Below are 27,134 nucleotides of genomic sequence, written 5' to 3'. Positions count from 1 at the left end.
AACTATTACAAACTGCATTTATTTGCTACACTGTAAACCCAAAAGTTGTTTGAACTCAAATGATTTAAGTCTGTTTTACATAAAACTAGATATTTCTAAACAACACTCAACTATTTTGAGTTAGTTGAACATTTCTGAGCACATATTCATTTAAACTGAGATCTTTGAATTAAACCAACTTATAATAACTGAGTTTAATCTGTTGTCATCGGCAGCTTCTTATCCATTGGCTTCTGTCACAATCTATTTACATACTGGGTGTGTCCAACAGTTTCTGACAAACACTCACCGTCAGTGTGTAGTGATTCGCCCTGGGCTACCTTAGAAATAAATCAAGTTCCCCTTTAGTTGTAATAACTTGATGTTTTAATTCATGCTAACTCAAATTACTTAAAAAATGTGAGCAAACCGACTGCTTAAAAAAAAATTAAGTAAACGTGACTCATCAGGTTTTACAGTATAACAAAAATAAAAAAAGTTAAATTAGCTTCCCCTTTAGTTGTAATAACTTGATGTTCTAAGTTATGCTAACTCAAGTTTTCATTATCCATTACTTAACTATTTTAAAGCAACCGGTTTTTATCCGGGCTTACAGTGTAGTAGAATATTAGAGCCTTCTTGTCTGTGCATTGCAGACAGAAAACAGAATTCTTATTTATTTATTTTTTTCCACCACTGGAGATAATTCAGGTCTGAAAGGGTTAAGTTACTACATGATTCCTTATGTGTTCTTTCATAGTCTGGATGACTTCAGTATTCATTTACAATGTAGGAAAAAAAGAAAGAAAGTTCCTTTTCAGTCCCTTCCACTCTCTCACAGCCTCTGTCTTTTTCTGAAGACTCTCTTGCTGGATATCAGTGGAATATAATATGATTTACAGGGGGACATAATTCTGTTAAAAGGCATTTAATGATACAGAACGGCAGGCACTTTCACAGGAGTGCAAATTGAAGGCGGGGGCTGAGGGGCTGAGAGTAAATCTCCCAGCCCAGACACAGGGACTCAATTAGGCACAGACTAATGCAATTTCATATCTGTGGAATTCCTTCAGAAGCGTAATTAAAAGCGTGTTGGGCGAGAGAGAGAGAGAAATAGAGAGAGAGAAAGAGAGAGAGAGAGAGAGAGAGAGAGTTGAGGCCGAGTTGTGAACGGCGCTGGGGCGGCTGTGACCCTGCAAACAGCAGCAAAAGCATGCTTTAAAAGAGAGAAGGAAAAAAAAACGAGTGCAGATCCTTTATTGCTTTCCTTTATTGCATTCTCTGCTAGCGGCGCTTTAGAAAGGATACAAACACCCAGAGCCAGATGTGCAGATGTAATTTTATTAATCTTTCATTGCACAGAAACAGCGGCCCGTTACTTTTGAAGGCCGTGTGAGTTATGAAGAAGAAGAAGAAGAAGAAGAAGTAGGAGAAGAAAAAGAAGAAAGAGAAGGATCTGTCCTTTTTTTTTCTTTTTTTTTTTCTTACAGTCTGACTGAGCCAACTGAATCATCTTTCTTCTGATTTTTAAACATGTCTGATCCGTTCCGTTCTATAATTCCACTTAAATCCTCTTGTGCAACAATTTTTACTTGGGCTGTACTCAAGAATTGTGTCAGTTGAATCAGATTTAGGTTTTACATATTGAATATTCAACTATTCTTTAATGTGTTTCATTCCATCACTCTTTTTAACAATTTGTCTTCTTTGATATTCTGAATTTGGCACTTTTTTGCTTTAGTGGGGGGAATTTTTGTTTTTTTGCTCTGTTTTTTATGTACTCACCCAAGACTTTCCTGACTCTTGATCACGTGACGCTACAGCATTCCCGCTCCCCCAGTTACAGATTGTTTGCACCTGGCTTGTCTTGTATACATACCCCTCTGTTTGCTCTGTACTTGCTCTGCCAAGTATTGAATCTAGTTAGCTAGCTCTTCTACAACTCATTTCCTTCGTTTTGCCTTTGTTACTGACCTGTTTTTCTATAATACCACCAATTCTTGCCTTACCCTTTATTGTTTGTTTCCCTTGCCAATTTATTTCTTGCCCCTTATATACTGGATTTCCTGTGTATGACCCTGTTTGCCTGACTATGCTCTGGTATGTTGATTACATTTGCTGCCATACTATTTCTGACCCTGCCTGTCCCAGACTTTGTCCCCTTTGTCAATATACTGTGTTTGGTATACACATGTGACTATCGTGTGTCTGGCCAGCATGACAATAGTATGGGAAAACCACTTTTTAGTTATTGTAGAGGTTTTTTTTTTTTTTTGGCTAATGGATCACCCATTTCCAGCCTATTGGAAGAACATTCCAGGTGGTTCTTCACAAAACTGCTTGTGATTATGAGTATGTATGTATATGTAGGCCATATTTGCAGAAAATGAGAAGTGGCTGAAATAACAAAAAAGATGCAAAGCTTTCAGACCTCAAATAGTAAAAATAAAACAACAAGTTCATATTCATAAAGTTTTGAAATCAATATTTGGTGGAATAACCCTGGGTTTTAAACACAGTTTTCATGCATCTTGGCATGTTCTCCTCCACCAGTCTTACACACTGCTTTTGGATAACTTTATGCCTTTACTCCTGGTGCAGAAATTCAAGCAGTGTAGCTTGGTTGAATGGCTTGTGATCATCCATCTTATTCTCGATTATATTCCAGAGGTTTTCAGTTTGGTAAAATCAAGGAAGCTCATCATTTTAAAGTGGTCTCTTATTTTTTTTTGTAGGTTATTTATATTGTTTAAGATTTTATGATGAGTGGACCAATTGAATTGCTTTTTAACTTTGTCCTATAAAGTTGTTTTTGGAGAAATAAAGTTTTTGCAGGACAGCAATAATATGTTATCAAGCTTTTCACATTTCCACTATTCCACTGTATTTATTTTAATATGCGTATAAAGTAAAACAGAGGTAAAACCCTTGGTGTAGGTGGTAGCTTTGTCCAAACACTGGTACAGCTGCCTCTATATGAAGACTCTATATGAGCTTCTCCTCATCAGAGCTCTCCACAAGCCGCCATCATCTGCTCTACAGAGCTCTCTAGCATCCATAAGGGCTGGAAGTCTATCAGAGTAATGGCTGGATCTGTGTTTGCAGATGTAGCCGTTCCTCCTACTGGTGTGATCCATTAACACACTGAATCTACTTCAGCAGCGCCAGGATGAGCACTTCACTGAGAGGAAGTCTGGAGAGGGGGTGCATTATCTATTTGAAGAGGGTTCAGGAGGAATTGAAGTACTGTGTGTAACAGGCTTCATAACCCTCTTATAACACAGAGGCCTAGAGACCGGCTAGGTAAGGTAGATACTGGAAGTACCAGTGCATGTAGGCCAGGGTGAAGCAGGTGTGGATCATGTTCACATGAATAATATTTAGAAGAACACGAGAGTTTTTGAGTTTTAATGTACTTTTATGTTTAATTTTACGTTTTCTGTCAACTAAAGCTGTCCATACTCTACACGACTTTGAAAAGACTCTGATGTGTGACTCCCTCTCACATCTAAAGACTCGTCACAGACTTTTTACCCACAGACTAAGATTTCGCAAAGACTGGGGATCACTAACTGAAAGACTGCAACTAGATTCTTCTGAGATTATTTTCCATCATGCTTCTAGTGGAGTTTACATACAATACATATTAAATATAAAGTTACAAACAATGTGTATATCAATACTTTGATTTATCAGAGACTCACAACTTTTTCTACCACACTGTAATTAGTTCTTGATATCTTTTAATAGAATATATTTTGTGTTCAACTCTGCCTATAAGCTTCATTTCCCCCTTTTTTGCTACAACCTGGTATAGCAAAGAATTACAGTTTCACTGCTGTACATTTGCCTTTGTTTCAGATAGAATTAATAATAAAGAACTAAAAAATGAGAGAGCACAATTGGCCTTGCTAGATGGCCTTGGTAGATGGTGCTCTTTCTCCTCATCACATTTCTAGGGTGATGTCGATCAGCACAGGGCGTCTGTGAGCTGTTGTATAGGAACCGAGTTGCTGCACTTTCCTCTGAGCGTGCTGTGATGCTAATCGGCCATGCTGCATCAGCAGCAATTCAAAAACAGGCAGTAACTGACTTCACATGTAACAGAGTAGGCATGTGTCTTCACCCTACTTGTGTTGTGCAGATAAGTAGTAGTTGAATGGGTGGGCCAAGCTAAATTGGGAGAAAAATGCGAAAAAATATAGGAAACAAAAAACAAAAACTGGCTCTCATAAGGACTGACCCAGGAAAGAGACGCGTAAATGCATCTTCACGGAGTGTTTTAGTTTGTTTAACACTTTTAAGTTACTACATGATTCATTTTGTGTTCATTTATAGTCTGTATGACTTTAGTATTAATTTACAATGTAGAAAAAAACCTTTAGACTGGTACTGTGCATTAATTTACATTATATTTACCTTTAGAATTGCATTTCACACATGGCCCACTAGGTTTATTATTCAGTATCATTAGTCCTAATGCAGAAATGATTCTGAATTATGAAGCGCATTGTGTGGAGTCCCCCAGGGTTCGGTTATAGGGTTTATAAAGCTGTTATGTGAGCAAAGAAAGTTCTACACAGCTTTTAAGGGGTTAATTAAATTCCCATAGAAAACTGTACATGGAAAGTGATGTTTCCTCCCAGAACAAATTCAGCAGCTGCGTTTCCTGGTCCAGTAATATTCCAGAGTTAAGCTAAGCTAAGGATGTTGCCATGTGGGTCAGCCAGACCTCTTCTTGTACTAGTGTTCCCCAGTTTCCATGAGTCTGTTTAAGTTGTAGGTAACAGTACACTGATTCCTGAGTCTCATATGGCTCTGTTGTAGGGTTTATGAAGTTGTTAATAAAGCAAAGAACTAAAATGTGGGTCTACACAGCTTTTCAACCTTTAATTATGACTGAGTTCTCATAGAAAAGTGCACATGTAAAGTGACCTTCCTTCCCAGAGCTAATTCCTCTGCCGTGTTCTGGTCCAGTGATATTCCAGAGCAGTGAACTGTCAGTACATTATCCATTTACCGCTTGTATTTCCCACAACCCTGTGGGAAAACTGCAATACCCACAGTCCCCTGCCCTCCGAGACACGGGGCCAAGCGAAAGTGGAATTACGGCGGCCTGAGCTTTAAGACGAGATAAATCCTGTGAAGGAGAGAGACTTAGAGTGTCCTCCAGAACAATGAGGAGAGTCTGGATCAGCCGTGTCAGTGCTGGGTCCCACAGCGCCAGGGCTGAGACACAAAAGAAGCATGACTGAGTAGGATAATGGTGTCTGAGTGGAAGCTGCTGTGTGACCTGGTGGAAGTGTGTGTTCGACACACTGTGTTTGTGCTTCAGGTTTATTTGAAGTTTTTATAGAAAGGTTTGGGTATTGTTTTTAAATTTTCGATACCCGTACCGATATGATACTTTGAATTTGGTAACGATACCCAAACAGTACTTTTTTCTATTTGTATTTTTTCTAAAAAATAAAAAATGTAAAATCTAAAAATGTATTTTTTCTAAAAAATTTCTATTAAAAAAAAAAAATACAAAAAACGATAATTATTACTACACAAAATATTTATTTAACAGCTAACATGATTAATATCATTTTCATACTGTCACCTTGAGATACTCTATCTTTATGGATCTTGTTGGAAGAAACAGTGAGCATTTTTTTTGTGACACTTTTATTAAAAATAAAAATCATTGCTTGTGATCAAACTACAAATATTTTTTCCTACGAATATTGCTTTATGCATTTCAGTTTAAAGAGTTTTTTTTTTTTTAAATATCTGCATTACATTGACAAAAGTTAATTAAATTATATTAGTGATTTTTTTTTTATGTTGCTAGTTCTCGGTAGCTCTCTGGGGGCAGTAATAACAGTGTAGTGTGGTTTAGTCAGGCAGACTAGAGCTTTTTTCCTGTATTATAATATCTCAGGAAAGAGAGAGAGAGGGGGACGCAGGGCGAGAAGATTTTTTTATTTATGTTGTTAACCAATTACATGTTTCCTAAAAAGCACCCCTCCCTCATTTTTTCGTTACAATATTTTTTAAAGTATTAATTTTTAAGTACTTTTCTTTGTTTTAGGTCTTTTTTTCACCTTAAAAGCCCTGGCAGTTTACTGTTATCATAAATAATTTTTAATATTTAAGTTTACTGGGTTTGCTACCATTTCAGCTTATTCACTGAAACGGATGAGCTTAAATATCGACCAAAATGTTGAAAGTAAGGCAATTGACCATTTAATAAAAAAAAAAAAAAAAAAAACACATTAAATTATTTAGAACTTGATGACAGCAATGCATCACAAAATGTTAGAACGGGGCAACAAAAGGCTGGAAAAGTATGTGGTACTAAAAAAAAATAAATCAATGTACACTCATGTGTATTAAAAAAAGCATTTTAGAGTCTCTCAATTTCAATATTAGGAAATGTAAGTCAAAAAATTTTAAATTGAAGGTTCTCACCATCTACAGTACTGGAAATGAATCAATCAATCAAATGCACGTAAAAGCAGTATCATGTAAATAAAAAGAAGCTGTAGCTGTATACATAATCCAAAAACACTGGAAAACAGTTCAACGGTCAGATTAAAAAACAAACAGAATTTGGAAAAGTTTTAAATGAGCTGCACCTGTTTTTCTGCACTGAACTACACTTTCTGCAAAAGACAATGAATGTCCTTATGCTTGTATCCATATAGTGCAGTTCTTAATTTTTTTAAAGGACTGTTCTTCATTGTAGATGATTATGACAGGTTTTTTTTCACATTTTTTGTACTTTGTGGGGTTCATAGGATTTACATAACTCAATAGTCTTTTGTGGACCTTGATTATGACAAATGGACCTTTAAAATACAGTACATTCAGTATACAGCTCTGGAGAAAATGAAGAGACCACTTCCATTTCTGAATCAGTCTCTCTGATTTTGATATTTAAGTATATAAGTAAATGTTATATTTAGGTATATATATATATATATATATATATATATGTATGTATTTACATAGGTATGTATTTAGGTATATATAGGTATATGTTTCAGTAAAATTATCATTGTTGTTTAATTCTATAAACTACAGACAACATTTTTCCCAAATTCTAAAAAATACAAATATTGTCATTTACAGCATTTATTTGCAGAAAATGAGAAATGGCTGAAATAGCAAAAAAGATGCAGAGCTTTCAGACCTCAAATAATGAAAAGAAAAACCCTGGTGAAATAACCCTGGTTTTAATGACAGTTTTCATGCATCTTGGCATGTTCTCCTCCACCTGTCTTATACGCTGCTTTTGGGTTTGGGTTGCAAAAATTCAAGCAGTTCAGCTTGGTTTGATGGCTTGTGATCATCTATCTTCCTCTTGATTATATTCCAGTGGTTTTTTAATTGGATTAGAATCAAAGAAACTTATAATTTGTAAGTGGTCTCTTATTTTTTTTTGTTAATTCCAGAGCTGTGTAATTACCATGTCACGTATATGAGCTGGTTCTTGCTTTGTATTCTGCCCAGAATCCTTTTTCACAAGAAATTCTCTCAGTTTCCAGATTATCAAGGCAAGTCCTGAACAACCAATCTTTCTTTTCATTCATCATAGAGCTGGTCACTGAGACCTGAGTGTAATACCCTCTGAGTTAGCACCACTCTGTTAGCTGGTGGATGGCACAGCAGTGAGCAAACAGAAGAACGTGGTGAGTTAAACACACTGCAGTGATTAATGAAGGCCTGTGGAAGGTCAGTTGTTTCAGCCGGTCCTTCCTCACCCTTTCCAATCCCTCTTTCACTTCTGCCGTCGTCTCCCGCGTGTCGCTTCCAGCCTTCGCGTCAGCCCACGCCTCGTTCCTGCACTATATCGTCGACCTTGAGGGTGCAGACTGTGACACTTTGCTGTCGGCCGTCCCGCCGTTCCCTTTAAACGTGAATTACTGATATATGTTTCACTGCCCCTAAACAAACAGTGTGCTTCAAAAAGCCATATGTGAGCAGCGCGAGGGAGAAGATTGCCTCATAAGTCATGTTCCTGAGTTAAAATTGTGGCGCAGCGTACTATAACCAAGCCTAGCCTTTAAATTCCTCAGCGTAGCCCGAGCCCATAGCTCCAGCGGACGGACACAAGCCCTGTCAGGCCATTAACCCCGAGCTATTCATCACCCACAGCCAAGTAAAAGGATGGAAACCAATCACACAAGATGACATCCAATATGGCCGCTGGGATTACGGAGCGAGAGAGCGCTGAGCTCAAACTCAATAGGTGTCAAATGTCCTCTTCTGTTACCGGCCAGAGCGAGAGAACTCCAGAGCTGAGCAGCTATGGGCTGACCACAACACACTCACTGACATATTAACTGCATCCCTGTTGCTTCAGAAACAGAAATACCATTTGAATACTAAATGGTTCTTCTCTATGATGGAGAATTGCTTGTACACACCAATCAGCCTTAACCATAACGCTAACATAACATTAAAAACAAGCTTGTGCCACCAAAACAGCACTGATAATTAGATTAAATCAGAAACTATTGGAACAAAATGAATAGTCCCAAAAAACTAACTAATTGTTAGCAAAAAAAAAACAAGGGACAGTAAAGCATTTACCACTTTGTAAAGTTGCCATTCCTTCTCACAATATTTAAAATATGTTTTGGTACCAAGGATACCAACTTTTTTGTCTTAAAGGAGAAATATCACAGATATATACCAGAGCCAGCGAAAACAAATGTGATTTAAAGCTCTTTTCTCTTTTTGTGTTTGCCTACTTCACGATTTCTTATTTGTTTGCATGTTTGTCACTCTAAAATGGTTCAGATAATCAAACTAATTTATATATTAGAGAAAGACAACACAAGTAAACACAGAAGGTTTTAAAATGAAGGTTAAAACGTATCTTACCTGTGGTTCATCACACCTGAGTTCAATCTCTCTAACCACACGCAGACCTGATTACACCTGTTCTCACTCCAAAAATCACTTAAAAAATACTCAAATACTCAAGCAAGAATTCATGCTATTATCCAAAGAAATTCAGGAACAAATGAGAAAGAAAGTATTTGAGATCTGTCAATCTGGAAAAAGTAATTTCTAAAGTTTTGCCATTACCCACAAATGGTGAAAATGTGGAACAGTGGTGAACCTTCAATCACCCCAAGAGTGTAGTGACAACTCATCCAGGAGGTCACAAAAGACCCCACAACAACCTCCAAAGAACTGCAAGCTTTAATTGCCTCAGTTAAGGTGATGACTCCATCATAATAAAAAGATGCTGAAGGAGAATGTACAGCCATCTGTTTGTGACCTCAAGCTGAAACGAACTTGGGTTCTGCTGCAGGACAATGACCCAAAACACACCAGCAAGTCCACCCGAAGACAAAATGAAGACTTTGGAGTGGCCTAGTTAAAGTTCTGACCTGAATCCGATTGAGATGCTGCAGCATGACCTTAAAAAAAGCCCGTTCATGCTCGAAAACCATCCAATGTGGGTAAATTACAAAAATTGGGAAAAGAAGAGTGGAACAGAATTCTTCCACAACACTGTAAAAGATTCATTGCAAGTTACCACAAACACGTGCTTGCAGTTGGAAAACAACCAGTCATTAGAATTAGGGGGCACTTTTTTATACAGGGCCATGGTGTTTACTTGTGTTGTCTTTCACTAATATTTAAATTTGCTTGATGATCTGAAATATTTAAGAGTGACAAACATACAAAAAAAAGGGGCAAACACTTTTTCACAAAGTCAATATATATATATACATATATATATAGGTCTGCTTTCGTGTGATTTGTGTAGGTTGCCATGCCAGCCCGGGTGTGTGTGTGTGTGTTCATAGAGCGGTGTAGCTGGAGGCATTCTCACACTCGGTTAGTTGGCCTGAGTGATTTGCTATGGCTGTTTGTGTGCTGGCAGTGCCGCCAGCCCAGACACCACCCAGACAGACTAATAAGGCTTATTATTGCTGGATACAGTAGCCTGCAGAATTACCCTTCAGCGATCGCGTCCCGAGTGATTCACCACCACCACTGTCAATATGTATCTCACACTTACGCTTTACACACACACACACACACACACACATACCACTTTAATGGCACTCGGCGCAAAGCATTCACTGAACCTTAAGTAAAGCTTAATGTGTTGCTGTTTGTTGTGATGTGAGTAATAATGTGTTCCCAGCCTCTGGTTGGTGCTAATGATCTTCTGCAGCTTTTAACCTTCAGACGACGCCGTTATCCACTGCGAAAACAAGCGTGTCGCACTTTTATTTGAATTATTTCTCGCTTTTAGTTCGGCAAATGGAGAAATTACGGGGAGAGTGCAGATCGTTCCCTCCCCCAAGCCAGAACACATTAGTATCTGTAAGTAAAAGATTATGTTAATATAAAGCAGCCTTATGTTGCAGAAAGAGCCAGTACAAAATCAGAAACATAGGTTTTAAAATATATATAATGATAATCTTTTAATGATAACTCTTAACTTCAGAGGTCAAGTCATTATTAACATTTTGACACAATCATCACATATTTTGATTTTGATGTACAACCAATGTATCAATAGCGGATCCAGGATTTTTTTCTAAATAAGGGGGGCACAGTATTCATACAGGGGCCAAGTGTTTTTTTTTTATCAGTCACACCATGTTCAAACACTTTTAATATTATTCTTTAAATCTTGCTCTTTGGGCACAGAATGATCCAATCAGCTAAATTCTGCCACTATGTTCAGGAGATCGCAGATTCAAATCCAGGGCATGTAGCTTGCCATTAGCTGCCAGAGCCCTGAGAGAGCACAATCGGCCTTTGGTGAAGTCAGTAAGCACAGGGCATCTGTGAGCTGATGTATCAGAACCGAGTCGCTGCGCTTTCCTCCGAGTGCGCTGTGATGCTACTTGGCAATGCTGCATCAGCAGCAGTTCGATAAGAAGTGATTGGCTTCACATGTATCGAAGGAGGCATGTGCTACTTTTCACCTTCCTTGTGTTGTGGCATCACCTATCATGGGGTGTATTCAGCTGACTAGCAGCTGAGTGGGTGGGACAATTGACCTAGCTAAGAATCTTGCACAGTTAATTTTTTTTTGCCAAAAGTTTTTAACAGAAAAATAAAATTTGAAAATCAAGATTTTAAGACACAAAAAGAAAAACGTACAGTGAGTCCAAGGAGTATTTGATCCCTTGCTGATTTTCTTCGTTGGCCCACTAATAAAGACATGATCATTCTATACTTTTAATGGTAGATGTATTCTTACATGGAGAGACAGAATATTAAAAAGAAAATCCAGAAAATAAATCTAAGGAATATATATTAATTGATTTGTATTTCATGGAGTGAAATAAGTATTTGATCCCTTAGTATTCATTAGCAGTTCTGGCTTTTACAGACCAGTTAGACACTCCCAATCAACTTGTTACCTGACCTGAAGCCACCTGTTCTCACTAATCACTTGTGTGAAAAACACCTGTCCACAGAATCAGACAGATCACACAGATTTCAAGTCTCCAACATGGGTAAAACCAAAGAGCTGTCACAGGACCTCAGAGTCAGAATTGTTGACCTTCACAAAGCTGGAATGGGCTACAAAAAGATTAGTAAGGTGTTGGATGTGAAAGTAACAACTATTGGTGCAATTATCAGAAAGTTTAAAGAGTATAACATGACAATCAACAGACCTCGGCCCGGTGCTCCAAAGAAGATTTCACCTCGTGGGGTGGCAATGATGCTGAGAACGGTCAGAAATCGTCCTGCAACCACTCGGCAGGAGTTAGCAAATGACCTGAAGGCAGCTGGGACCACAGTTTGCAAGGAAACAATTGGCAACACTTTGCGCAACAATGGATTCACATCCTGCAGTGCCCGAAAGGTACCCCTGCTGAAGAGAGCACATGTGGAGGCGCGCCTCAAGTATGCCAATGATCATTTGAAAGATGAACCAAGTTATTGGGAGAAGGTTTTGTGGTCAGACGAGACCAAAATTTAACTTTTTGGCCTCAACTCCACCCGCCATGTGTGGAGGAAGAAAAATGCTGCCTATGACCCCAAGAACACTGTGCCCACCGTCAAGCATGGAGGTGGAAGCATAATGTTTTGGGGGTGTTTCTCTGCCAAGGGTACAGGGCTACTTCACCGCATCACTGGGAAGATGGATGGAGCCATGTACCGCACAATCCTGAGGGACAACCTCCGCCCCTCTGCCAGGGATCTGAAAATGGGCCGTGGTTGGGTCTTCCAACATGATAACGACCCTAAACATACAGCAAAGGATTGGCTCAAGAAAAATCACATTAAGGTCATGGAGTGGCCCAGCCAGTCGCCAGACCTCAATCCGATCGAAAATCTATGGAGGGAGCTGAAGGTCAGAGTTGCCAAGCGACAGCCCACCAACCTTCATGATTTAGAGAGGATCTGCAAAGAAGAGTGGGCCAAAATTCCCCCTGGTGTGTGTGCTAAACTTGTGGTTAACTACAACAAACGTCTCACCGCTGTGCTTGCAAACAAAGGCTTTGCCACTAAGTATTGAGTGTGTTTGGCAAGAGGGATCAAATACTTATTTTCCTCATTGAAATACAAATTAATTAAAATATATTCTTTAAAATTATATTCTGGATTTTTGTCTTGATATTCTGTCTCTCCATGTTAGAATATATCTACCATTAAAAGTGCAGAAGGATAGTGTCTTTATTAGTGGGCAAACAAAGAAAATCAGCAAGGGATCAAATACTTCTTGGACTCACTGTATGTATTTAATCAAAAATAACTTTATTAATTGCAAATTATTTACATATGGATTTACAGTGTTTGCTTTGTTTTTATGGATTTTCTGTGTATTTTTCTGAATTTTGCTGCATCTTTTGGTTCTGGAATGTCTCAAATGTTTTATGTACATAGAAAAAATACTCTCAAACACACAGCATGTGAGAAATCCCAGCATTTTATTCATTTTTTAAAACCTTTTCACAAATACTGTCAGTTTAAAACATCAGAACATCTGTCCTACATAAGCTTTAATTATGTTCCTGTTTTGGGGCATGAAACTGCACCCACCTATAATCTGATCATGGCTTTTGAGCAAAGGACAGATGAGTGGCACTTCAGAGGGCAATCAGATTTCAGCTGGTGCCATATTTCCTTATGGCCCCACCCCTGGAACCACCACTTCTGCCATGCAGAAGACCAAAATTCACTTTTTCACAGTTCCTCTTGTTGATTTAATTTCTGATTTTGATTAATCTGAAGACGGTGATGTTTCTGAATTTATACATGAGGCTTCTTCTTTGCCTGAATCTTTTGGTATGTGTTCTGTGTTCTTGCACTTGGACTTAAAATATGAGCATAAAATATACGTTTTTATTTGCGGTTTCAGATATGGGAATGTATTTCTTTTCTATTATGCATGTGCTCAGTATATTCCTGTAACATTACAAAATACAGGAACCTAAAAGGGTTCTTTTTATGCATGATAGAAAAAAAAAAAGAAAAAAAACTAACAGGGATCAATAAACAAAGGTTCAGGCAACCTCTATATCATCAGTATAATCCTGTAACACTGCTATAGAACCTCTAAACCATAGGAAGATTCTTTAAACCTTTCAAATGTTCTGCATGCTTCCCCATGATCTCTCTCTCTCTCTCTCTCTCTCTCTTTCAAATGGGGTTCCTTAGAGAAACAAACATACAGTACTTCTTCTATAGATCAACATTTTCTGGAGCGTTTTTACTAAATATATGAAATAAGCATCATAATGTAATACACCTGGTTGAATCAGCGTGTTTATTGTAAAAGGAATAAAAAGTATTATCCCGTACCCAGAACACACTGGTCTTTTGTCTCTTGGTGAGCTCTCTGCTTCCTTCATAAATTGCTCATAATGTATGTGCGGTTGTGATGCTCCTTGTTGCCACAAAGATCTGGCTGATGCCTATTTCAGAGAGCCTGTGGCTGGCCTTCAAATCCAGCTGCTGCTTCTGCAGAGAGATGAAATGGAAGAAGGAAGATAGCAGGGGGTCTGGAATGACTCTCCATCTGTTCAATAATGCAAGAGGTCCTCCACAAACCCCCCCCCCCCCCCCCCCCCCCAGATAGACAGATAGATAGATAGAAGGATAGAGAGAGAGAGACAGAGAGAGAGAGAGAGAGATAAAAAGAGTAGTAGAATGGAATATGTATTGTGGTTCTATATACCGATATCCCTGCAGATTCTGCAGTAAAGGTGAAGTGTTGATAGTGCATCAAATAGAATAGCATCCCACACATTTTCAATCAGGAGATCAGGAGGGTCTGGAGATGCGGGTGGCCATGGATGGCATCTTGGTGTCTTCAAAGCAGGTTTTTAAGATGGCAACATGATGTGGATGAGCACTGTCTTGTTGGAATAGTGCAGAGTGTGGAATAGAGTGTGCGTTCAGAGAAGGTAAGGGTTGCACTGGTTGCAGGACCTTATTAATGTTCAGCTTAATGTTGAGCTGTCAAAAAGCCTGTAATGAAGACCAATTCCCTGTATTCCCACTGTCTGAAGGTACAGTATACAGTGGCATGAAAAAGTATTACTAATATTTTGTTCTAATTATCAAACAAAGTTTAATACGAGACAAAGAAAACCTGAGTAAATATTAAAAAGCAGTATTTAAATGATACGTTTATTTATTGCACAACATGGGTCAAAAGTGACCCGGCTGAGTTTAAATGTTCTATATCTTTGCAATAAATTAACTAAATCATTCAGTATTCAATAGGGATGCAACGGTTCTCGGTATTGTATCGAACCGTTCTGTTCGGCCTGTTCGGTTCGACCTGTTCGGTTCGACACACCCAGATGGACCGCGGTATTTCGGTGCGCGCATTAACAGAGCAAACGAATGCTGTGGTACTGATTGGCCAGGGGGACGGGCCGCTGAGCGCGTTCTGTTGGGGCGGGAGGGGGGGGGTGGGTGGGCGGTTGGTGGTTGCAGTGAGGGCTCCTCCTTCTCCACGCCACCATAAACTGGCTGTGTTCGGGCCGTTTGAATGAGGGAAATCTGTTCAGAATGATGTTAATGAACACTACAACACTGAAGGAGCGCAGACCTGTTGTTTAATAAAAATGTGTAAGAAATGTTAAACACAGCGCTGCACGTCAAACGCAGACAAATGGAGAAGCTCGCCCACGCCCAGAGCTGCGGGATTATAACATTCTAACTGGTGCAACTTTCTTTAAACAGTTTGATCTGTTACTTAAGGTTATAATAGTTTTGCATGTTTCATTATAGTTTAGTTTCATTTAGTTTTCACCTTTTTCTCCTCCAATCCAGTTAGTTTTAATTGGTTTTTAGAGTGAGTTTGCTAGGTTTTATTAGTTTTTACACATCACATCAGAGAGATCAATCTGAGAAACACATAAACAAACTCAAAAACTTAATAAACTTTACAGGTTTCACTGATTTTCACCAAAATGATCATATGAGTGAGTGTGTGAGAGAGAGAGAGAGAGAGAGTAATAGAGAGATGTATTAGTTTATCCTCTACGTGGGGTGTTCTGGTGTATGAGCTACTCACAACAGGTACTGTATCTCCTGTTTCACGGCTTTATCTTCCTCGCACTCAAATTTTAATCCCATTCTGCAGCTTTCTTAGGGGTTTCTGTCGTTATTTTGTGGCTAGCGCTAGCGGTATAAATAAGACGCCACGCCGCTGCCGCTGTTGTGCCGAATCCGACTCCCCACAGAATCTGACTCCGCTCCACGAGTAGATTCGGCACAACGCTGTAAAACTGCTGAAGTGAAAACAGCGCTTATAAATCAATTAACAAACACGAAAACTAAGTGTATTCTATAGGTAATTTTAGTTTGTTTTAGTTAGTTTATAAACTCTCAATACTGTTCCAGTTAGTTACCTTTTTTCTTTTAATTACTGTTTTCACTAGTTTTAGTTAACGGAAATGTCTTTTTATTTTCAGTTTTAGTTGTTTCGTTTTTATTTACGTTTTCGTTAACGATAATACTTGGTTACTTGGTTATATTGTGATTTTCAAGCCCGAGCTTTATATAAAATAAAAATATAATTAAAAACAGATGCCTATGTCACAGACTATTTCCTGGAGCCCGACCCGAGGAATGTGGTGTGAAGTCTCGGGCCGGGTCGGGCAGGGAATCTAAGCTCTAATATTGATATATCGAAACCAAACCCATACCGTGGCCCAAGAACCGCGATACGAACCGAACCGTGGCCACACTGTACCATTGCATCCCTAGTATTCAAGGTATTCCTAATGTAACTAATTTTTTTTTTCATAGTACATCCTTATTTTATTTTTACCTTTTTATACTTTTTGAATAAGCATAAAGCTTAATGGCTTTGGCATGTCCATCATTATTAACAGTTTCTACTCTTCAGATTACAGGAAGTTAAAAGTGTTCTTTTTAGAAACAGAAGAAAAAATGATAGTGGATCAATAAAAGAAATGTTTAGGCATCCTCTATGTCATGAGCGTAACCATGTAACACTGTTACAATACCTTAGGAAGATTCTTTAAACATTTAAAATGTTCTCTATGCATACCCATGAGTTTTAATTCTCTCTCTCTCTCTCTCTCTATATATATATATATATATATTCGAGGTATTCCTAATTTAACTTGTTTTTTTATCATAGTACATTATTTTCTTATTTTATTCTTACCTTTCTTACTTTTTGAAAAAAAAAAAAAACGTTTTGTATATCTACCCCTCTAATTCGCAATATGGGTCAAAAATGACCCGCATTCATTTTCTATTCTGTTAATTTATGTATGACTGAGATTTTCTATAATATATCTTACCAATAAATTAATGCAGTCATTAAGAATTTAAAGAATTTCTCAATAGCCTTGTTCTCGAACATCATACATTCTTATTTAAGTTTTACCTTTCTTACTTTTTGAATAAAAACCTTTTTGTATATCTACCCCTCTAATAAGCAACATGGGTCAAAAATGACCCGCATTAATTTTCTATTTAAATTCATGTGTGGCGGAGGAGGGTTTTCTATGATATATCTTACCAATAAATTAATCCAGTCATTCAGAATTCAGAAAGGTATTTCTCAACTAGCCCAAACTTTCAGCAGCCCAGCTTTTATAGCACTAACGTAATTACTAAATGAATAACTTTATTTTCCCTTTCTTACTTTTTGAATAAAAGCCCTGTAGGTGGTGTAAACTCATGTGATGAACACAGCCCCTGAATTCTCTGCTCTTTTTTTTGTCCTGCAGATTTCTTGGGGTGCCCCCTGGGAGAGGAAGCTGTCCGCTGACGGGTCCTCTGCCTTTTGACCTCATCTACACAGACTACCATGGCCTACAGCAGATGAAGCAGCACATGGGGCTCTCCTTAAAGAAACACAAGTCAGTACCAAGCTTATCTTGTTTACGTGTGTTTGTTTTCCTAGGTTTTCACATGTCCTACCTTTTAAAATGAAGAAAAAAAAACACAGAAAACGTCTTTTAGAAAATGCTTTTTACACAACGACCAGTAGAATACTTGGGTACATTACCTTTAAAATCACAATGCCCAATGCAAAGAGTGAGCATTAAGCCTTGGGATTTTCTGACAAAAAAAAAAAAAAAAAAGAACTTTCTGGTACAAAAGTCTGTACACTGCAAATGAACCGAACCATGGTTCTGTTGATCTGGACCAAGACCACCTTTGGTTGGACCAAATTTTGGACACAATTTGGGATAAGAGAGTTAAAGGGAGGAGTTACGAGATGGAGATGGAGGGTTGCAGAGACTCACCATAACCAAGGGAGTGAGGTAGGGATGATGTTTATAGGATGCTAGATTAAGAAGCAGGGCTTCAACCATGTTCCTCCTCCCAAAAGATTGGTTATTTTCACAACTACACTTAAGTTAAGTTAAGGGAACATATCTCGGGTTACAGTTTAGATATGAATAGTTGTATTGCTGTAAGTGACCTCTTTATCTGACAAGGTATAAAACCAAATGAATGTGTGTGTGTGTGTGTGTGTTTGGTGTGTGTTTTCCTGCTGTGGGAGCATATTTCTGTGCAGGGTTTTACTTTTATGGCAGATGTAATGAGACACACCTTACAAAAAGTTGAACTTTTGTTTTGCCAGTCTACAGAGTATTTTCCCAAAAGTCTTGGGGATCCTTAAGACATTTTTTGTCTGGCACAATTAAGGTGTGCCTTACGGTGCGCGTCCACTGGCACTTAAGCCCCGGCGCATATCATTCATTTCCAGAGGAGGAAAGTAACTAATTACATTTACTCACATTACTGTAATTGAGTAGATTGTATGAGTAATTTGTAATTTTTAGTAGTTTTTAAAATAGGTGATTTTACTTTTACTCAAATACATTTTGACACAAGTAATTTACTTCGCTACATTGGAAAACTACCGATTACTGAGTAAAAAATTAAATGCTGGAAAAAAAAAAAATCGTCTGAATTAAAAAAAAAAGAGTTTTGTTCTCCATGTCAGCGCAGCTGAACTTCTCCATGCAGTGTTTATTACAGTTAGCGGGAGAGACGCTGTGTAAATCAGCTTTGCAGCCTGGAATCTTTGTGCGCAGCTCGGGGGAACCGGTGTTCTGTCGAGTTATGCTAACCATCGATATGTGCTTCTTTTCGGCAGTGCGCATGCACCGAACATGTTTTTCAGAAGAAAAAAAACGTTTTTATTGGGAACATTAAACCATTAAATCTGCTTGGATGTTAAAAAAACATGTAAATAGCAGTTAAAGCAGAGCAATGGCAAGTTAAAATATAATAATGAACTGTAAAACAAAAAAATACAGTTTATACTCACCTATATTACCATAACTTTACCATAACAGTAAAGAAAAAAACGGATCATAGACCATGCCACTTGTTCCTGAAAATGTTTTATGAGCTGGTCTGAACAAATACTGCCTGAAAGGTCCAAATTATTTAATTTAATAATTATTTAATTTAGGATTTGTACTTTTTTACGTCAAATAATTAAAAGTAACTATGTAACTTTTACTCAAAGTACATTTTAAATTGAGTACTTTTTTACTTTTACTCGAGTAGATTTTTAGATGGGTACTTTTATTTTACTTGAGTAGAATTTTAGCAAAGTAAAGGTACTTTTACTTAATTACAACTTTTCAGTACTTTTTTCACCTCTGTTCATTTCAATGGAGAGAGCCGCCGCATGCCGCAGTGCATGCTGGGTTGCGTTGCGTTGAGTGCAGCCCCGCCCTCTGGCAAGAAAGTTGAGCAGATCTCCGCCGTGCTGCGTCTAGCCAATCAGGGAAGAGCAGGCTGCCACGCCACACACATACGAACCTCACACACACAGAACAGGTGCCTTTCAAACACTGAACAGCGGCTAAAAATGGCGGAATATGGATTTATTGAGTTTCTCCTACAGCCCACACGCGGCGAGCCGAGAGATCCGGCATGAAGACGTGTGTTAAAGAAAAGTGCCAGTGGACACTCACCGCCAATGTCCTTTTTGATCAACAGTTGTTTTCCTCTTGGCACTTTGACCAGGTTTTTATTTTTATTTATTTATTTTTTTTTTTATGATGGATTCATGAACGTTGACCTTAACTGAAGCTAGTGAGGCCTGCACTTCTTTGGATGTTGTTGTGAATCTTTTGTGACCTCTTGGATGAGTCGTCGCTGCACTCTTGGGGTAATTTTGGTCGTGTGCATGTGTGTGTGTGTGTGTGTGTGTGCGCTCCTGCAGTAGGAGCGTAATTCTCTGCAGGGTTCCTCTATTGAGTCTCTCTCTGTTCCTGCTGTTAAATTTCCTCCTGCTCTCTGACTGGCTTCCTTTCAAAGTCGTCTCACTTTCAAAGACAGTGATTAGCTGAATCACTTTAATTAGAGCTTTGCTTAATCAAGCAACCACTCTCTCTCTCTCTCTCTCTCTTTCTCCCTCTCTCTCTCTCTCTCTCTCTCTCTCTCACACACACACACAGATACACACTTAACGCTCTTTCTAATTCTCACCCCTCTGTAACTGCTTCTGTCCCTCCAGGCGGTTCTCTGGCTTAGTCACCAACTGCAGCGACAAAAACAGTTTGTGTGTGAATGTGTATGTGTGCGTGGGTGTGTGTGTGTGTGTGCGTGCACGTGTACATGTGTGTGTGTGTACACCACCAGCAACACACTCGCCTTATAGCCGTGTCTGTCAACAGATTGCTGCTGCTGTTGTTCTGCTGTCAGCGTCACAGTGTAAATAGTGTTTATTGATCCCAGCCATGCACACACACACATACAGTACACACACACACACACACATGCACACCAACGAACCCACTGTTCACACACACACCTTCCTCACGCTCACACTTCTCCAATTGGCAGGCAGCGTGGCTGTAAGAGGTGTGAAACAGTGAGCAGCTAGGCTAGCGTTATTATCTTCAGAATTGCAGCTTTTCCTCACCACAAAAGATACTTCACACCAAACTCTAGCTGCATCCAGATCCCTAAAAGTTACACATTCTTTTCATACTGATCCTCCTCCTCTCCTCCGTATTCCAGAAACTGTTTTTGCGATTTTATCTTGTCGCCTGTCCGAATACCAGAGGAGATAATAGAAGCCGCTTAAAATCCTCCTCGAAGCTCAACTTCTAGCAGAAGATACACCAGAGTATCCTACCTAGGAAGTCTTTTAGGGATTTTTTGAGTGACGACACTGTGGCCACGCCCACAGAGCACACAAGCACATGTTTTTTTTGTTTGTTTTATTAATGATGATTAATGAATTATTTATAATGTTTTTATTTATTTATTGAATTTTGTAGTAAATTGTGAAGAAATAAAACTTAAAAAAATACTCACGAAACCCACATGACAGTACAACATATAAAACTGAAACACCCGGTTTTAAAGCACAATGATTGATTGTCCCGACGGACAGTTCTGCTGGAAACAGGAGAGTTGAGGTGCACATTGAATTCTGCCGTGATTTTTTGGATACAATCTGGGTTAGCACCCGAACATCCCTTTCAGACATCTTCCTCTCGCGTCCACAGTTAATCCTGTTGGATGTGGTTGGTCCTTCTTGGTGGTATGCTGGCATTACCCTGGATACTGTGGCTCTTGATGCATCACAAATACTTGCTGTCTTGGTCACAGATGCGCCAGCGACGGCCAGATTCATTTAAATAAGGTTGAGATCTGCTCAACTTTCTTGCCAGAGGGCGGGGCTGCACTCAACGCAACGCAACCCAGCATGCATCGCGGCATGCGGCGGCTCTCTCAATTGAAATGAATGAGATGCGTCGGGGCTTAAGTGCCAGTGGACGTGCACCAACAATTTGTCCTTTTTTGAACTCTGGTATGTCACCCATAATGTTGTGTGCATTGCAATATTTTGAGTAAAACTGTGCTCTTACTCTGCTAATTGAACCTTCACACTCTGCTCTTACTGGTGCAATGTCCAATTAATGAAGATGGGCCACCAGGCTGCTCCAATTTAGACATGAAACCTCCCACACTGAAACAGGTGTTTCAGTTTCGTTGTCCAACCCCTGTATGTCAGCACTTCTTATGAACAAATAAAAATATATATATATATATATTAAAGCCCTATCCGGACAGGATTAGTTTCTCAGAGGGTCCTGGGGTAATTTTTTCCTTTATGGGGGGGTCCTTTGTGATTTTATTCCCGTCCGTAAAGACCGTGTACGTATTTTTCTTAGACGTCCTCTAAAAAAATAAAACCCAGAAAGTTCTTTACAATCTGTTTCTATGCCACTCCAAATGGAGGGCTATCAGAAATCACCAAGGCAAAATCGTGGTCAAAGATTCAAAAACAGTAATTCACAGAGAACAATAACACAGGTAAGATAAACGCTTTGTCTAGACGGACAGAACCAACTCAATACTCGGCAATAAGTGAGTGACATGCAGGGGTATATATAGTGAAGTGAACGGGTATAACCTAAACAATATTCAGGTGATTGTGCTCTGGGACTTTGAGGAGATCAGTCATGTGCTGCGTCATGTGAGGAAGTGAGTGAGTGAGTGATGTCAGTGTGTGGTGCATTGTGGGCAATGGAGTCCAGAGCTGTGAGATGACTGGCAGACAATAACTATTGCATTATGTTAGTTCAATGTAGTTTCAATGTATTATGGCCGTTTCTTCAAAACAAACAAATACCAAAAAACTTATACCAACAAATGGTAGTACATCTCAATAGCAAGCTAGCTAGATCAGCTTCCCATTACACCTTATGAATTTTGATGCTGTGTTGGGTTCTTTAAGCTTTGTCCCATTTCTTAGCTGGGTGGATTGCAACCACTTCTACTTTTGAACACAGTTCCAAAGGAAGAGTGACACTCGACAACAAGGGGTAGGGGTATAAATGAGAAATGGGACTGGGCCTAAACAGGAACACAAACAGTTTTGTGATCGTTTGCATTTTAACGCAAAATTTGACACAGTTTTGGTTCATTAAATCAGTAATTACCACCAAGTCTAATTGCCTCAGATGTCAAATCAAAAAATAGTGCAAAATAATTAGCCTAAAAAATAAAAAAAGCAACAAATATCAGCTTAGACCCATCATACAGTACAATAGCCAAACAGCTATAACAGTTTCCAAAATAATATTTAAGTATTTTGTAGCCTAAATCTACATAATTAGACCTGTTCATAACATCAGTGATTGCCATCAAGTCTGTCTGAGATCTGGCTGAGATGTCAATTTTCATACTATACTATAAATCATCGAAATATCATCAAATAATTAAACTTCACAAACAACAGATCCACACAGCTTACAACAGATGAGACCTGTGTATCCAGCAACATATAACTAGATTTTACATAATATAATGACAACATATCTAAGTAATTAGCAGCCTAATCTTTATATTGGTTCATCTTATCAGCAAATGTCATCAAATTTAATTAACCCAGATGTCAATTTGTAAACAAATAATTATCTTTAAAAACAGCTAAAGAGATCATATTATTTTATGAAAGTGTATTTTTGCAATTAGCAGTTTAATTGACTCATATGTCAGATGTAGTATGTTGTTAAAAAGTTTTAAGGAAAAATGAAAAAAAAAAATACAAAACTCAGCGCTGCATAAAAGAGATACCATGTGTGAGGGCATAGCTAAGATAAGAAGGGACGTTTGACGATTGACTGTTGTCAAGGTTCAAAAATCCTATGCCAAGATAGCGATACGCCAGAAATCTTCCTGAACAAGCCGCACTTCCAGACCGCCACGATCATCAGCGTAGATATATAAATATATCTAAATTCTAAATAGTTTGAGCAGTAATTTGACATTCTTATTTTAAAGTCCATAATCATTATCATTGGTTCATTTGGTAGGGTGGGGTAAATGGCCTTCCAATTTGGGGGAAAAGTGGTAAAATTTATGAAAATAGCTTATAGTTTTTTGGTTCCTTTGAAGCCATTTTAAAACTGTTGTTGCCAATGGTTTATCCTTGTTTAGCATTTATAGACTTGCTTTAACCCCTTCCATTACTGCTTTTTGTACCATATTTTTTGCATTTTATGGCTCACTTAAAATCCTTAAATTTTCCCCACAATCGGCAGTGCCTCTTATAATCCGGTGCGCCTTATGTATAAATTCTACTAGTCATTTATTAAGGAGCTGTAAAGCCACTCTGCTGAAGTGCAGCGTTATAAGGGTGAATTTTCAGTAAAGTTTCTCCAGCACTAAGGCTGGGTGCAGCAGCATTAGTATTAGTCGCTAGCGCAGCACTAGCCGTGTTAAAACAAGCTACATGGTACCAATCATTAGCTACTAGCCTCCTGGGTTACTGGAACACTCATGGTTCCTCAGTCTAGCATCCCAAAAGCACTGTGGTTAGCAGCTAATGCTAATGCTGCTGCACCCAGCCTTAGTGCTGGAGAAACTTTTCTAAAAGCTCAAGAAATACTGGAAATCTAAGCTTACTGTAAATAAACGGAAGCGCTTTACTCACCCAAATAAACCCAAAGTTTTCAGGATATATATATATATATATATATATATATATATATATATATTTCAATTCTTTTAAGAATTACTGAAAAATTGTAATTAAGTAAAAGTACCTTTACTTTGCTAAAATTCTATTCAAGTAAAAGTAAAAGTACCCATCTAAAAATCTACTGGAGTAAAAGTAAAAAAGTACTTAATTTAAAATGTACTTTTAGTAAATGTTACATAGTTACTTTTAATTATTTGGTGTAAAAATGTAAAAACAAATAAATGAAATTGTTTTATTATTCCACATAATAATTTGGTCCTTTTAGGCAGTATTTGTTCAGACCCCCCCCCATAAAACAAGTGGTATAGGTTTCTATGATCCATTTTTTTTCTTTACTATTAAAAAGTTATGGTAATATAGGTGACTATAAACTGTAATTTTATAGTGTTACAGTTAATTATAATTTTTTAACTTGCCATTGCTATGCAATACAATTATTTTTTTCCCCAGCATTTTATTTTTTACTCAGTAACGGGGAGTTTTCCAATGTAGAAAAGTAAATTACTTGTGTCAAAATGTACTTGAGTAAAGGTAAAATTACCTAATTTTAAAAACTACTTTAAAAATGACAAATTACTCATAAAATCTACTCAATTACAGTAACTTGAGTAAATGTAATTCATTACTTTCCACTTCTGGTTTTGTTTACTTAGACACTTCCCCCAGCTAGTTCCCCAGTAGAAGGGAAACATGGCGACACCCTTGCTCACTTCGATGTAGGCATTCTTACTAGTGTTGCTTAAAGCGTTTTAAAATCTGGTGCACCTTATGTATGAGAATAGACTAGAAAATAGACGTTCATTAATCCGTTCGACAATCAGGCACATCTTATTGTCCAAAATGTATTGTAATATTTGTGTTTGGCTACCAGTAGTATTTCTTACAGTCATATTATATTTCGTTTTTTCGTATACTGTGGCATCGTGCTGTCGAGGAAGCTTTCAGATTGACAGTTGACCGTTAGAAACAGGTACAGACCTGAGTCAGTTACTGTATGATTCAGGCCATGCTCCATGTTCTGCTGCAGTCTATTGACCCGTATTGATCCCAGCTTTCTCACACAGAGGTGTAATCTGCTCTCCCTTCAAAACATTTCTCTTTTCTCTCTGTCTGCAGCACGCCGTTGACATTTTAATGTCTCTGTGACAGCTTGTACACTGAAAAAAATAGTGTGCTTGATCTACTTTTAAAAAATCAACGTTTTGCATCAGATAATTAGGTAGATCAAGCAAGAGTAGTCATTCTATTTACTACTTAATTTTCTCCAGTAGGGCTAACATACTTTTTCAGGTAGTGTCAACTTAAAAGAGTCCATTGACTACATGGGAAATTTAAGTATTGTCAACTTTATTTTCTCTTGTACACTGCTGCCTTAAAAAGCTGAGTTAACTCAACTTAAGTGTTTAATTTGTCCTTTTTAAAAAAATGATCTGTTTAGTCAAACAATTCATCTTTATTTAACACACACTTTCAAGTTCATAAAACTTTAGTGATATTCACATAACTTATCATTTTAAGTTAACCATGTGTATTCTCAACATATTAATATATTATTATTTAACTGCCAATACTGACAGTATAATAATGGAGCAATACAGGAGTAAACTCAGTAAAGAGTGAACTCTGTAGCTCAAAGTCAGCATACTGTGATCACTAGAAACACAGAATAAAGTTAACGTGCTCTTACAGCCTACAACACTGAGACCTGCCAATCAACATGTATATTATAACTACTGCACGCCCGGGATAAGGTAGCTTTGGGCAACAGACAACACAAAGATGGTAAGTAAGGGAGAGACCACACCCAATATGCAGATATATGGTACCAGGAGCCTATAGGAAAGCTGCATAAACAAACACTGTAGAAAGAGCATTGACACAGGTAGTGACTAAAACTCTAGTAAATATAACAAGATTTTTTTTTTATCAGTTTGTTGTGCAGATTTGTGTACCTTAAAAGATGGGATTACATAAATAAATTATATTAAGGAAAAAATACACAATGTCTTGTATTTTGAACAAATATGGAGTAATTAAAAAAGGTAGAAACATATTTCTCTGTTGTTAATAACACAGATTTAATTACGTTACATTTACTAACGCTCAGATTGTTTTTTTTCAGTGTAGGGTGGCGTCAGCGTTGGGCCTGAAACAGTTCTTCTTCTCCACGAGCGATTTCAGACCAGTTACCAGCACCATTAACTACACGTGATGTGTTAGATATGGCCTGTGACATCTCGTCTAGATTACAGCACACGGCCCTGATTAAACACACGGCGATTGGTATTCAGGATCAGAACCGGATGTGGATATTAAAATGAGCAGGGGGAGTTGTTGGCTGTAGCCTTCACTAATGCATTATTAATAAAGTGGAGTTTGTAATGTAAAGTCGGTTAATGAAAGTATCTGGGAGCTTTATAAAGCCTGATTAATGGCTCGCTGTTGGGAAATAGGCAGTGGGCTGGAAGCTGAAGGACAACTTGTTAGATTTTTGTGTGCGTGTGTGAACAAAATGTGTGTGTGTGTGTGTGTAAAGTAAGATAATCAGAAAATACGGCTTAAAATATGATCTACTTAATAATTTATCTAATACAGGAGTGCTTAACCTTTTTGTTGTGTGTGATTACTTTTTTGAGTTAAAATTATTATTATTATTTTTTTTTTTTTGCATTGCTGGGCTTTAATATAGGTTTGTGAGTTACTCTACTGTTAGGAGTACATATAATATAAAACACTAAGGCTTTAAATTAGGGCTTTGATTAGTATTGGGTTTATTTTGTCCCACAAAATTACACAATATATGAAGAAATCATAATAAGATTTTAACCAGCTGGCACACAACCGACCTTCAATGTTGAAATGTGGTTAAAATATGACTAAAGTAATGTATGTTGTTGCTTCAATGTTGAAATAACGTTGAATCAACGTTTAATGTTCAATGGTTGTGCTAACGTTGAGGTTTTAACGTTGAATCAACATAATGTCCTTAACCTTCTGCCTTTTGAATCAGCATTTTACATTTCATCACCATATCATTTCTAAAAACGGCTGGATGGAGGAATAAAACAGTGCTTTACTTCTATTTGCAGTAACTGCTTTTTAATTTAACACCATGTTCATGTTCTAATAGTTTTACTGTTTTAGTGTTTTTGAGATCAGCTGTTGAATCAGATTGGTAGTGGTGGGTAACTTTATTTATACTCAGATT

General features: G+C 37.9%; 1 protein-coding gene across 1 annotated transcript in view; it reads left to right on the top strand.

The window, feature by feature from the left end:
- The window catches only part of LOC103031728 (alpha-1,6-mannosylglycoprotein 6-beta-N-acetylglucosaminyltransferase B), a 240,802-nt gene that overhangs the window by 168,645 nt on the left and 45,023 nt on the right, over positions 1-27,134 (top strand). Inside the window, exon 9 of the mRNA XM_022664078.2 lies at positions 17,184-17,315. Within this exon, the coding sequence (XP_022519799.2) occupies positions 17,184-17,315 (132 nt within the window). The remainder of the gene's footprint in view (positions 1-17,183; positions 17,316-27,134) is intronic.

This window comes from Astyanax mexicanus, chromosome 5 (genome assembly GCF_023375975.1).
Source record: "Astyanax mexicanus isolate ESR-SI-001 chromosome 5, AstMex3_surface, whole genome shotgun sequence".
In the NCBI taxonomy this organism is placed as follows: domain Eukaryota; kingdom Metazoa; phylum Chordata; class Actinopteri; order Characiformes; family Acestrorhamphidae; genus Astyanax; species Astyanax mexicanus.
Note: the sequence above shows the minus strand (reverse complement) of the source record. Positions and strands in the feature narration are given on the sequence as shown.